A 15,222-nucleotide genomic window follows, 5' to 3' on the forward strand; every position below is an offset into this window, starting at 1 on the left:
GCTTCCAGAGTATATTATTTTCAGTTCAGTTTCAGTTTCAGTTATATGTTGCCTTACATACTCGGTACATTGTTTCGTACTGATGTCCCTCTTGTCGAGGGGCGCTGCATTCATTCCTGCAGGTACAGATAGACAGACCGATCGAACTCCCCAGTAGATAGGACCTGATATCAGCTAATTGGTGAGCTCCCTTTGTTCGGAGTCGCCAGGTCTTTTGGAGTGTTACTTTTGTGATTATAGGCTTGATGGGTAAGTCGGGACATGATATAGTTATGCTTTCCTTAGAGGCTTGTAGATGAGTCATTTCCTGTTTGTATATGTTTGTTTGGGTATTGTTGGCTTTGTACGATCATAGCAGCTTCGTTGACTTGCTCAGTTATGTATACATATTTTGGGTGTGTGTGCCCAATTCGGCCGAGATAGCTAGTGTTTATATATATCTAGATTGCAACCTTATCAGCTTGTTGGTATTGTTTGTGTGCAGGTAGGCCCTGTTGGCCTAAGTTGAGGTTAACCATTCAAAGTTACAGATTCAGAGTGGTTCGCTCGGGCCGAGTGTGGCACCGGGTGCCAGCCATGCCTCTCTAGATTTGGGGCGTGACACTTAACATGCTTATTAAGGAACAAAAAATAGAATGACAAATTTACTGAATCACCTATTTGGAGGAAAACATTTGCACCCTTAGTTCCTAATTACCAGTATTATTTATTATAATTTCTTCTCAATGCATTTCCCAAAACGTTACATTTATTATAGTCAAAGGGAAAACATTTTCCGGATTAACAAAAAAACACAAATGCATTCCCCAACCACCCGCACACCCAAACCCCACAACCGCCAACTCCATCCCGCACCAACAAACCCAACCCCACCCTCCAAAACATTTAGTTTTCATTTTTAAAAAAGTTTCTAAAAGTTTTTCTTTTGTTTTTTGCACCATCCAACCTCCCGCCTACCCCACCTTCCAACTCGTATATAACCCACCACCAAAAGTTGCACACTTTATTCAAAAATTTCATAGTGATTTTGCTTTGAGTACACGCAAATGCTCTTAAAATGATATTTTCAACTTGCGTACCAAACACAAGAAAATGAGTAAAAAAAATCATTTATTTTTCGAGAAAGCATTTTCTTGGAAAACATTTTCCTTCGTACAAAACACACCCTAAGTGATTGTTTGGTAGGTAGCCAAAATTATCCCGGGACTAATTTATCCCATCTCTTGGGATTATTTTATACCATCTAAAAGATGGTATAAAATAATCCCGGGATAAGTGGGATAAGAAGGGATATCCCATCCTTGGGATTACACTTCATTTTGTACCGTGTTTGGTAGGAGTTATAAATTTATCTATACCTCCTACCAAACACTGTACAAAAAATTAGCGTTGAAATATCCCAGCCTATATCATGCACCAAACGACCCCTAAGTGTTAAATTCTGTCCTGATTTTCTAAACTGAACAACTAAAATTGAAAAATGTATTTTTTTTTAGTACGGGCCAAATAAAAATGAAGGGAGTGGGTAACACAAAATCTCCATGACCATTTGAATTTTGAAGGTGAGACTGGTGCGCAATCACATAAAATCCCGCCAATATCAAACATTCGATTTCCGAATCCTCATAGCTTCCATATTCCACTCAATCCATAGAATTAAGATTTCAATTCTCAACAGAAACCGCTTCTTCAATTTCCTGATCGTAAAAGATATGTAGCCTCAGAATCTAGGGTTTGCGATGAATAATTTGGGGGATCTTAATAAGGTGTGGGAAATCAGAGCTCTGAAGCGTAAACCCAAACATGAAGAAGCCAACAAGATTCTTGAAAGAATTGCTAAACAGGTTCAGCCCATCATGCGTAAACATAATTGGAGAGTTAAACTTCTCTCTGAAATGTGGTAATTACTCTCACTCTTTTTACTCTTCTATTCACAAAATGGTTTATTCATATATACAGTGGTAAATGTAATTGAGCCAAGGGTCTATTGGAAACAGGCTTCCTACCTCCCAAGGTAGGGTAAGGTCTGCATCCACTCAACCCTCCCCAAATCCCACCTTGTGGGAATATACTGGGTATGTTGTTGTTGTTGTTGTTGTTGTTACTTTCCTTTTTAGTTTGTTTAAAAAGGAATGTCAGCTTTCTATTTTTAGTACTTACTCTATTTCAATTTGTTTGTCTTACTTTTCTTTTTAATCCGTTTAAAGAAAGAATGTCACCTTCTATGCTCAGAATTCCCTCCGTTTTAGTTTGTTTGTCTGATTTTCACTTGTCACAGAGTATAAAAGAATAAAAAAGACTTTTGAATCTTGTGGTCTTAATTTAAAGATATGTAGAATGTACAAAAATACCCTTTAATCTTATCTTGTGGTCCGAAACATGCCATGTGAAAAGTTGGAACTAAAGGGTTGCCAAAGAAGGAAAGATATATTCTTTTTTAACAACAACATACCTAGTGTGCGCATTCAATTTTTAAACGGACTAAAAAGGAACGTAAGACAAACAAATTGAAACAGAGAGAGTAACTCATTACACTCAACATCCTATCTGACATATTTCAGACCACAAGAATTTAAGGGCATTTTGGTACATTACGCACATCTTTAGTTTATGACAACAAGATTCAAAAGTCTTCTTTATTTTCTTAAACTTCGTGTCGAGTCTAACTAAGAACAAACAAATTGAAACGGAGGGAGTAACTCTTAACACTCAACGTCCTACCTGACATATTTAAGACCACAAGAATTTAAGGGCATTTTGTTACATTACGCACATTTTTGGTTTATAACCACAAGATTCAAAAGTCTGCTTTATTTTCTTAAACTTCGTGTCGACTTAAACTAATCCAGTGTTGTCTTAAATAAATTGTGAATGTTGCAGCCCGAAAAGGGCAGCCCTTTTGGGGTTGAATGTAGGAGCTGGGATACATGTAAAGTTGAGACTTCGAAGGCCGAACAATAATGAGGAATTTTACCCTTACAATGAAGTTCTGGATACAATGCTTCATGAACTTTGCCATAATGCTCATGGTCCACACAATGCCAGTTTCTACAAACTCTGGGATGAACTTAGAAAGGTACAGCCAAATCTCTCTCTAACAGCGTCGTTTGTTTCGTTTTTTTTTTTTTTTTTTGGCTGCTATAGTGAAATGTTGTTATAGAGAACTTATAAATATAACACAACATGAAAGATCAGTTCCACAGAAAACATGGTTGTTATAGTGAAATGTTGTTATAGATACCCTTTATAGAGAGGTAATTGCCAAATAAGCACGGTTGAGTCTGGATCTTTTTTAAGTCCGGGATTCTAAATTTTTGCAAGAGCTTTTTTTTTAATCCTCCTATGTAAACAATGTAACATATGGAGCTGCCAGTTCAATTTTCAAATGCTTTCATGGCAAATAGAGTTGATATCTTCCTTTCTATAGTTTAGAATGGCGGCCTGCTATTACAAGCTAAACTAGTCACTTAGCCCTTGTTTTGAAGATTCTAATTTAGTGCTATGACTATGCGTGGGTTATGGTTAAGAATTTATAATCTTATGTTACTTAAAAACCTTGTGTATATTTTGTTGGCTGTTTTCACCGTTGTTTGAGTTCATAGTATACATATTTTGTGTACATACTGTAAGTCTGTAAGTTTAAGTTCCTGAAAATTATATTAGATAACTATAACTTAGAATTTTACGAACTAATTTAGTCTGATGAGACAGTGGAAACATGAACTTGCATTAATTAATTGAGATTGTAATACTCCCTCCGTCCTATATTAGTTGTCCACATTACTATAAATATCCATCCCAAAATACTTGTCCATTTATAAAATCAAGATAGAATTAATTAAGTTTTTTCTATTGCCCTTAACATTAATTTTTTTTTTTAAAGTAACCAATATTGATTAGGGTGCAATTAATTTGAGAGAAATAAGGGTAATGTAATAAAAATACACTTTTATTTATGAGTTCTTAAAGGACGTGCAAAGTAGAAAGTGGACAAGTAATATGGGACGGAGGGAGTATACTTTTTGGAGTTATTGCATTTGAAAATACCTAACAAACTTATCTGGTTTTCCTCTTCAGAAAACCAATTTTGAATAGCCAGGGCTATTAAGAGAAGACAAATAAATTATGATACGTCTAGAGCTTTAATTTTTTTAATGCCAAAGCTACCCTTTTTGTGCCTAAGCAAATGCCATGGCAGAATTCAATTTAAATTCGTTCCGAAGTATGCTGGCCGTTCTTTGTTAACTTTCACACAGCATAAAATCTTTGCGAATCTCGGTAGTAATAGCTATCTTAATGCTGTCTCTTGAGACATGTTATCATTATCAACTAGACTTTCAAATGTCATAGAAGCTAAAACTTATTATAACAGAAAAAGGTGGCGGTCTGGTTATGCTGATCCTTATGTGTTTTCTCTTTCCTATGTAGCATGGGTGCATATGTGGATATAGTTTCAGGAATGCATATAATACAGACATACAATAATTGTTTTAATCATATGGATACAATACAATTTGATCTTCTATAATATATTAAAATAACCTATTCTTTATCTAGCAATATTATCAAAAGAATATCACAATAAGCATTATAATTGTAAAAGAAATGGAAAACACATTATTAAATTTGAGATGTCTAAATCTTGTTCAATATGACATAATGTAGAAGAAAAACCAATGTCAGGCATTGCTCCTGAACCCTGGAAATTGAAGCTGTAATGATTGAAGCTTTCTACCATTTATTACTAGGTACAGCTTCAAGGAAGAAAATGCATGATTTATGTTTAACATTTATGCTGCTTTCTTTTTGTGTACTTCTGGCTTTTGCTTTCTTTTGCTGCCATGAAAATTTATGGTCTTCTTTTTTGGATAGGAATGTGAAGATTTAATTAATAAAGGGATAAGTGGAACAGGAGAAGGGTTTGATCTCCATGGAAAGCGATTAGGAGGCCTTCACCCACAGCCATCCCTGTCGTCTCTCCGCCAAACTGCAGCAGCTGCTGCTGAAAATCGAGCACGTCTTAAATCCTTGCTACCATCTGGGCCTAGACGCCTGGGTGGCGACCATTCTATCAAATCTGCACTTACTCCAATTCAAGCTGCAGCAATGGCTGCAGAAAGGAGATTACAGGATAATATTTGGTGTGGCTCTGAGTTTTGTGACTTATCTGACGTAGATGAAACTTCTGATTCACTACCTGAACCTTTACCACTAGGGTCCAAGCTTTCGAATGGGGTTGATGCAGTGTCTTCCAAGGTAACATCTCGAAAAAGAAGTCGAGAATCGAATTCTGTATCATCTTCAAGGTCTTTGCATGGCCATACTGTGACTAAGTCAGTACCTAAGCCCCTGTCTAACCATGATAAAGAAATTGCTCGCGGAGTTGGTCAGGCAGAAGCAAACTCTCATACTGTGCCATCAAGAGGTTGTCCAGAGTCCTTTATTGATTTAACTGGGTATGCTTCGTGTTCTACATCAATGCATGGCCAAGATAACCTACACAGTCCCAAGGAATCAATGATGTGGGAGTGTTTAATGTGCACGTTGTTGAACCCAGTATGCTTTTCCCTCTTTAGATTAATCTGAGTGCTTTTCTGTTAGTTTTTCTTTCTCTCTCAATAAGCATTGATTTTTTTGTGCCAGATGAATTTGCACTTCTGGAAGTTGTGTAGACAAATTATGCTTTTACTGTAGCTTTCTCACACATGCTCCTAGCGGAACAGTCATAGGTTTACATTTAAGATCGTGTTAGAACTTAGCATTAACAAAAGTATGAGTTGCTCTGGTATGTTAGGAGACTTCCAATCTTTGTGACTTTTTCTGCTGAATATGTGGTAGAGGCATTATAATTACATCACTGCTTATGTAATATTCTCGAAGTGTCAAATAAACAAGCATTTCATTATAGATGTCAGGGTTTGTGTTGGTGTCCTGATTAGTGTGGGCTTGGACTCATTTCCAGACCCTTTGATATTCATGTGATATGCTAACCAATGTGCATTTAAGTGGAAAAAGCTTGATAGTTGTTGACTTCTTGTTCTTTCAATTACTGTTGTTTAATTCGGTTTTAAGTTTGTGAAATTCTTAATGTCTTATTTCTCCTGTTTATTAGCAGGATGTAACTAATAACTGTGTTTTTCCTCAGGCCATCCACTTCAGTTTTTACTTCTTCTGTTTGTTCCTATTAGTTTTCTAAAATCTTTTTAGACTTCCTGGAGTTGACTTCCTCTTTTTCTTCACCAATTCCTGGAGTTGACTTCCTCTTTTTCTTCACCAACGTTATGTGCAGCCATTAGCTCCTGTATGCAAACTTTGCCAGACCCAAAAGCCCAAAGATGTGGATGACAGAAATAGTATATGGTCATGCAAATTTTGTACGCTGGATAACAGTCTGAAGTTAGATCAGTGCACAGCCTGTGGAGAATGGAGATATTCTCATGGCCCTCCTGTAGCAACACCAGCACCCAATCTTGGCACTTGAGGTGAGCACGAATTGCCTGGTACTCGCATTGTTTTTGGAAATTGTGACTCCTCTGTATGATGTCGCCGATCAGTTGACCAAATACTCAAATAGCTCAGCTAACTTGAGAAACTGGAAAAGCTCTTTGTTTTTGCTAATTATGCTAAGTGGTACTTGTACTTTTGAATCTCCAGCCGAAGCATTTTTGACAAGAACCACTTTCCGTGATGCCTTTTGGGAAAAAAAAATATATATCAAAGATAAAGGCTCCAACATTAACACTATGTTTAAAGGCCATACTTTTCTCTCTCAATTTTCTTCATGTCAATTTTTTTCATCAAGAAATATGCTATTTGCATTCGGAAAGAAAGAACCAATGTATCAGCAATATGTTTTTGTTCTTTCTGTTAAAATTGAAACTGCCATTTACGATCTTTCTCTAAGAAGGTTCAAGCATCTAAATCAAATTCAACTCCATCTTGTCATTCATTTGTTCAAGGAATTAAACTCAAAATATTATTGGTGATGATCATCGAAGTTTTGGGCAGATGATATAATTATCACTTTCAAATTATCAAGCCCTTAAATTAAGTTCAAATCATGGTTCGAAAGCATAAAATACCGAAAACCGAATTACCGAATCGAACCGGCTATTTCAGTATTTCGATTTTCGGTTCAGTTTTCGGGACTGAAATTATAAAATTCAGTATTTCGATTTTGATATTCGGTATTTACAATTATATCGTTCGGTAATTCGGTAAATACCGAATACCGAAATAAATATCAATAAACCCTAAAGGCCAAATTTATTAAATTACTAGTCCAACTCAAGCCCAATAGGTTAGGCCTCCCATCAGTTCACAGTGTTTCGCATAGACCAAAGGGTATATATGGTTGCTGCAGAACAACTTGATCATGACTGTAAGTCTACCAAAGCCACAGGCCCATACAGGAATGAAATGTTTTTGGTATCATTGAAGTAGGGGTGTTGGGTGTTATCCCTGTAAGTTACTGCTGTTAAAGAGATGTTGTACTTTGATATACTTCAATTGATAGCATTGCACTTTTGCATGACATATTTTGCTTCCAAAACTCTGTTTGAAGCATTGAATTGCTTTTTTCATGTAGCATTGGACAGTTCATTTTAAATTAGTATAGTAGATTATTGATCATTCTCTTTTGAATGGTAAATCCCGAATACCGTATTGGAATTTACGGAATCGAAGTTTAATTTACCGAACTGAACCGAATTTTTTTGGTTCGGTATTTGGCATCTATTTTTAATTACCGATTACCAAACTCGAAATTTAGAAATATCGAACCGAATACCGAACGCCCACCCCTAGTTCGAACTAGAGTTAATTGTTCATGGCGAGCAAATCCAAATTATTATTAATGAAGTGTTCGTGACAAATAGTTCCAATTCAAGCTCAAGCTCAAGCTCTTAAACGTTAGAATCAAATGCTGTAATCTGTCAATATTCTTCTTGTATTTGATTTTCACATTAGAAACGTTACATAGTGTTAGTTAAACCCGTCAACCGGTCCGGTTTAACCGGTTCAAACCGGTAACCGGACCGGTAAAATCGGAACCGAAACCGGTTCCAGTTAACCGTTTATTTCTTACCGGTCCGGTTTCGATTTTTTTGAAACCGGAACCGGTTAAACCGGTAAAATCGGAACCGGACCGGTTAAACCGGTGAAATTAAAAAAAAAAAATAGATATATTCGTTGCTGGGCTGCTGACCGTTATTGGACCGTTGGCAACGGTCCATTTGCAAAAATGGTCGTTGTCAAATGGCCATAAATTCATTTTTTGCCCCCCTCCCCCCCCCCCCCCCCCAACCCCCCGAACTTTTTTTTTTAACACTTAATCCATTCCCCACCCCTATATAAACCTTTCTTCATTTTAATCCACACCAATTCACTCTTTTCTTTCTCTCAAATCTCAATCTCTCAATTATAGTTACTTTGCAATAATTAGCCACTTTAAATTTCTCTCAAATAAATATTATAAAGTCTTATTCTAGTTTCAATTATTAATTTTGCAATTATAATATTGTTGGTGGAGTTGGTGATTTTGCAACAATCCGAAGTAACTTTGGTGGATTTGCAATTCTAGCCGCCTTCACTTTGTTGGAAATTAATCCGGCAATTTGGTATCTTCGTTCCAACTCTATCTTTATTTTTCGCAATTTAATTTACGCAATTTAATTTGTTGCAATTTATTTTCTTGTGATTTATTTGATTGTGATTTAAATTAATTCTATTTAATAATGGCAAAGAGATTTAGACGTGGTGCCGGAAGTAGTAGTGGTATTGTTGGGAGTGGGCTTAATGAAGAAACATTTGTGGAAGAAACACCTAATTTAGGTATTGATGTTGGTGGAAATAATCCACTTTTAGGTCATGAGGCAATACAATAACATTTTACCAACACTTTTAATGAAATTGATGATGATGATGATGAAACACAACCCCCTGAAAATCTCATAGGAGATACATGTCCTGCACAATCACATACACAAGACAAACCGCCTAGAACTCGTAAGCCAACCGCTAAAATTTGAAAATTTATGACTAAGGATAGGGAAAACCAATCAGCTACATGTACCCTATGTGGACAAGTATTTACTTTTCCTTTCCCTCGGGTTTGGGGTTTGTTACTTACATTCAACGTTGTTATAATCCGTTATTTGAGTGTATTCCTAGAAGTACTTGTAGAGCGGATGTTATAGATTTGTATAAAAAAATATAGATTTTATTTGCGCCATGTATTTAATTCTTTAAATTGTAATATTTCTCTTACCGCTGATTTGGGTTTTAGTCTTAACAAGTTAGATTTTTTTGCTATTACATGTCATTGGGTTGATGACAATTGGGTTATGCAAAAAAGAATTATAGCTTTTTTATATGATGAAAGAAAAGGTCGTCACGATGAAAAATTTTTAGCGGATTCAATGTCTACTATAATGAGATTTTTTTAATATTTATAGAAAAACACTTTGTATTGCTTTAGATAATGCTTCTAATAATACAAAGGCGATTGGTCTTTTAAAAAGAGAAATAAACCCTCCGCTAAAAAATATTTTTCATGTGAGATGTAGTTGTCACATTTTAAATTTAATTGTTAAAGATGGTCTTGTGTGTTTTGACGATTCTATTCAAAAAGTTAGAGATGCGGTTGCGTTTCTTTTTTGTAATGCTAATAGGGCAAGACTTAGAGATTTTAAGAATGCTTGTGTGGAAAATAACCTTAGACCTAGGAAAATTCAAGTAGAAATTGAGATTAGGTGGAACTACACTTACATTATGCTACAACAAGCATATGAGTATAGGATCCCATACAACAAGTTCACAACAAATATAATATTAATAGTGATGATTGGTTAAATTTTACACATTGGGAAGATGTTAAAGAATGTGTTGAACTCTTAGAAAAAATTTATAATGCAACTCTTGCTTTTTCTAGACAATTCTATCCCACGGTAATCGGAATTTTAGTCTACTTAGCGGAAATAGCTAGAGTTTTACAAGAGTATAAATATAAACCCGGTTATCAAGCGGTTATTTTTGAAATGATAATCAAATTTAAGAAGTATTTTTTTTCCCATCCCAACTTTATTTATTTTGGGTTCTCTTTTAAATCCTTGTTTAAAAGTGTCTTATACTAAAGCATTGGTTGGTCAAATTTATACATTTTTAGAAATTGAACAGGGAGTTCAACCATCTTTAGCTGAAACCGAACTCGCTATTGATGACGAGTTTAGAAAAGTTTTTACTCATTATTCTAATTTGGAAGAACGTGCTACATCCGTTGCTCCACGCCCTACTACTTCTCAAAGTAGCAAAAAGGGCTTGTCGAGTTTGTCGCATTTAAAAGTTTTACATTCACAGCCAACTTCTTCTTGTAATGCAAACTTTGATGAATATAACTTTTATTTGATGCAGCCAAATGTGGATATCAAGGAACTGGATGAATTGGACGTCTTAGCATGGTGGAAGAAATACAAGGCAAGTCATCCGATACTCTAAAGAATGGCTCGAGATATCCTTACGGTTCAAGTATCAACCGTGGCTTCGGAGAGCGCATTTAACCAAGGAAGACAGCAAATTGGAGACCATAGACATTCATTATCCGGCTTTAGCTTGCAAGTACTAGTGTGCATTCGCGATTGAATTAGATCGGAGCGACGCAACCAAAAACTCAGAAGCGGAGGAAGGCGAAGAGGAAGAAATTGAAGATTTGATAGCAAGTGGACCGGACCAAATGAAAGACTTTGAAGATATCTCCATGACCGAATATGATATGGGGGAAATTAACGAAATGATTCAGAATTGGTGAATTTATTATTCTACTATTTCTTTACAACTCATGTATTATTTGCAAGTTAAAAAAAAAACTACAACTTGCAAATAAATGTTATCCAAGAATGAATAAAATATATGGCTCATTGAGCTTTCTTCTATTTACTTGTGTTCATATTTTTACTTATATTAAGTTAGGAATATACCTAAAATATACTAAGAATATATTTATGATATACATCTACTTAAATTAAAAACTAGAAAGTTATATACTTGAAAAATAACTAAAATATAGTAAGAATATACTTATAATATATAGTATACATATAACTTAAACATATATATATTAATATAGATATAACTTAAACATATATCTGTATATATATATATAAGTTATATAACCTAAGTATATTGATATATATAAGTATATTCTTACTGTATTTTAGGTATATGTAGTATAACACTATAACTTAAGCATATAACTTAATATATATATATATATACACGTATATTTTGTATTGCTGTTAGCCTGTTAGTCAGTAAATATTTAAACTTTACTTATAAACTTATATAACATATGTAAATATACCTAGAATATACTAATAAATACTATAATATATATATATATATATATATATATATATATATATATATATATATATATATATATAATACAAAAGATAAAAATAAAAAAGGTTTTGGACTGTTTGAATCGGACCGGTTCCGGTTTGGGGTTTCAAACCGATAAACCGGAAACCGGCCGGTTCCATAACCGGTTACCGGTCCGGTCCGGTTTGAACCGGTTGACGGGTAACACTGTTAGTCAAAACCATTTTTAATTATTGGACTGCATAAGTCAGAAATTTCAGGAAACAAATGGTCTCCCTTTCACAGGGACAAACAGTATATCCAAGTAAGGTCAGTGTCTGTTGACTGACATAAAGTTTCGTCATAAAGTAAATTTCCTGGTCTTTGGGAATAGTTAAGTTAAAAAGGAAAATGAAATAACTTGGAAAGATTAAGCTGAAAAAAGAGTGGAAATAACTTTAGTTTTCATATTAGTATAAGTATCCAATAAAACTTTAAAAAATTAATAGGATCACGGTACCGTTAGTATAAGGTGCCGTAGCGTATCATTCTTAAATAATTCAATTAATTTTAATTCTAAAGGATACATGCAACATTTACGTGTAAATGAACGTCAAATGATGTGAGGAAATTTATTGTTTAAGTATACATCTTTTAATTTATTCTTGACGCCTCCCGTGTAGAAAGCGTGGAACGAACTTGTAAATGCATGAGCTAACATGTGTCCACCCAAAACTAAAAGTAAGAACAAATTAAAAAAAAAAAGTGTGAAAATTAAAAGAATAGGCAAAATCAGTAGTGAGATTATGAACATATAGGTACTACGTCATCCATCATATATGAACCAAGTACTATAGTCTTAACCTACTAAAGTACTTGCAAATGTATCAGTTGTAGTCACGAACACGATTAGGAGCAGCAAATTAACGTGACAATATTTAAACCAAATATTGTAATCTGTTAACATACTTCTTTGTATTTGATTTTCATATCACAAAGGGTTCATGGTGTTAGTCATAACTCATAATCATTCTTAATTCTGGACCGCATAAGTGAGATATTTTGGAAGAAAAAAAAATAGAGCATGACAAACACTCCAAGTCATATTAGTGTCTCTTGACTGACATAAAGTTTCGGCATAGATTAATATCCTCATCTTTTGGAATAGTTAGTTAAAAGGAAAATGAAAGAACTTGGAAAAGATTAAGCTGAAAAAAGAGTGGAAATAACTACTGTATATTTTTAGTATTAGTATACGTATTCAATACAACTTAAAAAAAAAAAAATCACGGTACCCTTTGTTTAAGGTTTCTAAGGTTATCTTTCTTAAACACTTCAATTAATTTTTATTCTAAAAGATGCATGCAACATTTACGTCTAAATGAATGACCAATCATGTGTAGAAAGCATGGAAACTTCTTGTTTAAGGATACAAATCTTATACTGTATTTTATTCTTGAAGCTTTCCGTGTAGAAAGCGTAGATATCTCTTTGTAAATGCATGTGCTAACATGTGTCCACCTAAAACTAAAAATAAGAGCAAATATAGAGAAGAGAGAAAATTAAAATTAAAAAAACGGAAAAAGGCCAAAATTACCCCTGAATTTTGAAAAATAGTTCATGCATACCCTTCGTTATACTTTAGGGCCAATTATACTCTTACCGTTATACTATGGGGTCAATTATACCCTTATGTCTAACGGCTGCCACGTGGCATCATCTCAGCCCTTCAAAATTATTTGACCTTCAAATAATTTTTTACCCACTAAAATAACCCAACCCGACCCGATTTTTTTTTTTTCCAACAAAACTAATACGGATAATTTTTCCGGCAAAAAAAAAAATCCGTATTAGTTTGGCTGGAAAAAAAAATCGGGTCGGGTTGGGTTACTTTAGTGGGTAAAAAATTATTTGAGGGTAAAATAATTTTGAAGGACTAGGATGATGCCACGTGGCAGCCATTAGACATAAGGGTTTGACCCCATAGTATAACAGTAAGGGTATAATTGGCCCTAAATTATAACGAAGGATATGAATGATCTATTTTCTAAAGTTCAGCGGTAATTTTGACCCTTTTCCGTTAAAAAAAATAGGCAAAGTCAGCGGTGAGATGAACATACATTAAACCATTTGACGTAGTCAAACTTGAACTCACACGTAGGTACCACGTCATGCATCCATCATATGTGAACCAAGGCCAACGTCGTGCCCTTTTGAGTTCAATTCTACCGTCCCTTACTAAATATTGTCTTCATGATGTGTCGGTTTATAGTAATGTTTACTCCCTCCGTCTCATATTACTTGGTCATTTTTCCTTTTACACGCCTCTTGAGAAATCTTTTATTACTTTACCCCCATCTCTCTTCAGTAATACATTTTAATCAATATTGACTATTTTCAAGAACATATAATACTAAGCGTAAGATGGGAAAGATTTAATTAATTTTATCTTGATTTTGTAAATGAACAAGTAATTTGGAACATATTTTTAGTAATGTGGCCTAGTAATATGGGCGAAGGGAATAGTATTTTAGTTTCTCTTTCTCTCTCTCTTGTATTTATGTCAAAATACTTGTCCTTCTAAAAGTTCAAGACAATTTTTTTTTTCATTGTTATTGAAGACTACAAACACCTCAACACATAAACAGAATAAATATTTAATGAAGAGAAATTAATTCTTAAGATACAAATAAGGATAAAAGTCAAATACGCCTAATAACTAATGTTTTTAAAGGACGCTTAAATTAAAAACACGACAAGTATTTTGAGACGGAGGGAGTATCATCTTGGTTAAGCCTTGAGGGTGGAGCTACATAATATACGTCGAAGGAGAGGTCTGTTGAATATTATTCGTCGGAAATTTATATTGTCTTCGTTCCGATTTATGTAAAGGTATTTGATCAAGGATGGAGTTTAAAAGAAAATTTTTTAACAATTGAAACTTGTGATCTAAAATAACCTATAGAAAATTCCTGTGGCTATAAGTATCTCATTAAGGCTAAAATGAGAAATTTAAAGTTAAATTTTTACTAAATATATAAATATGTCATTATTTTTTGACTGATTAAAAATAAAAAATTTGCCACATAACTTGAGATGGATGGAGTATTACATATATAAATTTCAAGTATTATATTTTATATAGTACTGTGTAAAATCTTATACATCATTGACAAAAATTTTGACGCCACTTTTTCAATTGGATGGGAAAAGAGAGAGCTGGTGGTTAACTGGTTATGCAAATAACTCGTTTTCTTGCCGTGTATCTTGGTCTCAGTAAGTAACAGTACTAGTGCATGTGCTTTAAAATATTGGAGCATAATTTTAAGTGCTGACTTATTATTTTATATAGTTGACTTAACATGATACCCGTCTTTCATGGCACTTAGCGTGGTGTAGTCAAGTACGCAGAATTCTTGTTACGTACCCAACTCACGGTTTAACCAACCTTCTCTAAGAAGGTACTGAAGGTAACATTAGTTTATCTTGCTACTTGCAATATAAAATCTTGGTCTCTTTTGCGCATCACCGCTTTAGAATGTGAACTATATTCTACAGAACGCAGTAGCATTCTAAAAAATAACTTATATATCAACACTACTTGAAAAAAAAAAAATAGTACGAAGTAAACATTAATTTGGGATGGAAAGTAATGCTCTAGAAACCCACTGACGTACCAAATCCGTATACAACCTAAATTGTGATAATAGGTTGAGATTGAAAACTCCTATATAAGCCATTGAGGAAACAGATTAACAAACATTTTTAGTGGGTTGATAACATGTTGAGATCGTTTGTGAAAAATTCTATATAAGCCATTGAGGAAACGGACTAACAAACATTGTTATGGTAAAATTTAAGATTGAA

General features: G+C 34.2%; 1 protein-coding gene across 2 annotated transcripts; it reads left to right on the plus strand.

Annotated features, from left to right (window-relative positions):
* Nucleotides 1–1,489: 1,489 nt before the first annotated feature.
* Nucleotides 1,490–6,873, plus strand: LOC132636297 (DNA-dependent metalloprotease WSS1-like). Of its 2 annotated transcripts, none has more exons than XM_060353106.1 (4): nucleotides 1,490–1,900; nucleotides 2,881–3,076; nucleotides 4,873–5,456; nucleotides 6,290–6,432. In XM_060353106.1, exons 1-4 carry the CDS (start codon nucleotides 1,740–1,742, stop codon nucleotides 6,294–6,296), a joined length of 948 nt encoding a protein of 315 aa, XP_060209089.1. In that variant the 5' UTR covers nucleotides 1,490–1,739; the 3' UTR covers nucleotides 6,297–6,432. The 2 variants fall into 2 exon arrangements, with proteins under 2 accessions (XP_060209089.1, XP_060209088.1); XM_060353105.1 differs by having other exon boundaries at nucleotides 1,493–1,900; nucleotides 4,873–5,556; nucleotides 6,290–6,873.
* The last annotated feature ends 8,349 nt before the right edge of the window (nucleotides 6,874–15,222 follow it).

This window comes from Lycium barbarum, chromosome 4 (assembly GCF_019175385.1).
Source record: "Lycium barbarum isolate Lr01 chromosome 4, ASM1917538v2, whole genome shotgun sequence".
Taxonomy (NCBI): Eukaryota; Viridiplantae; Streptophyta; class Magnoliopsida; order Solanales; family Solanaceae; genus Lycium; species Lycium barbarum.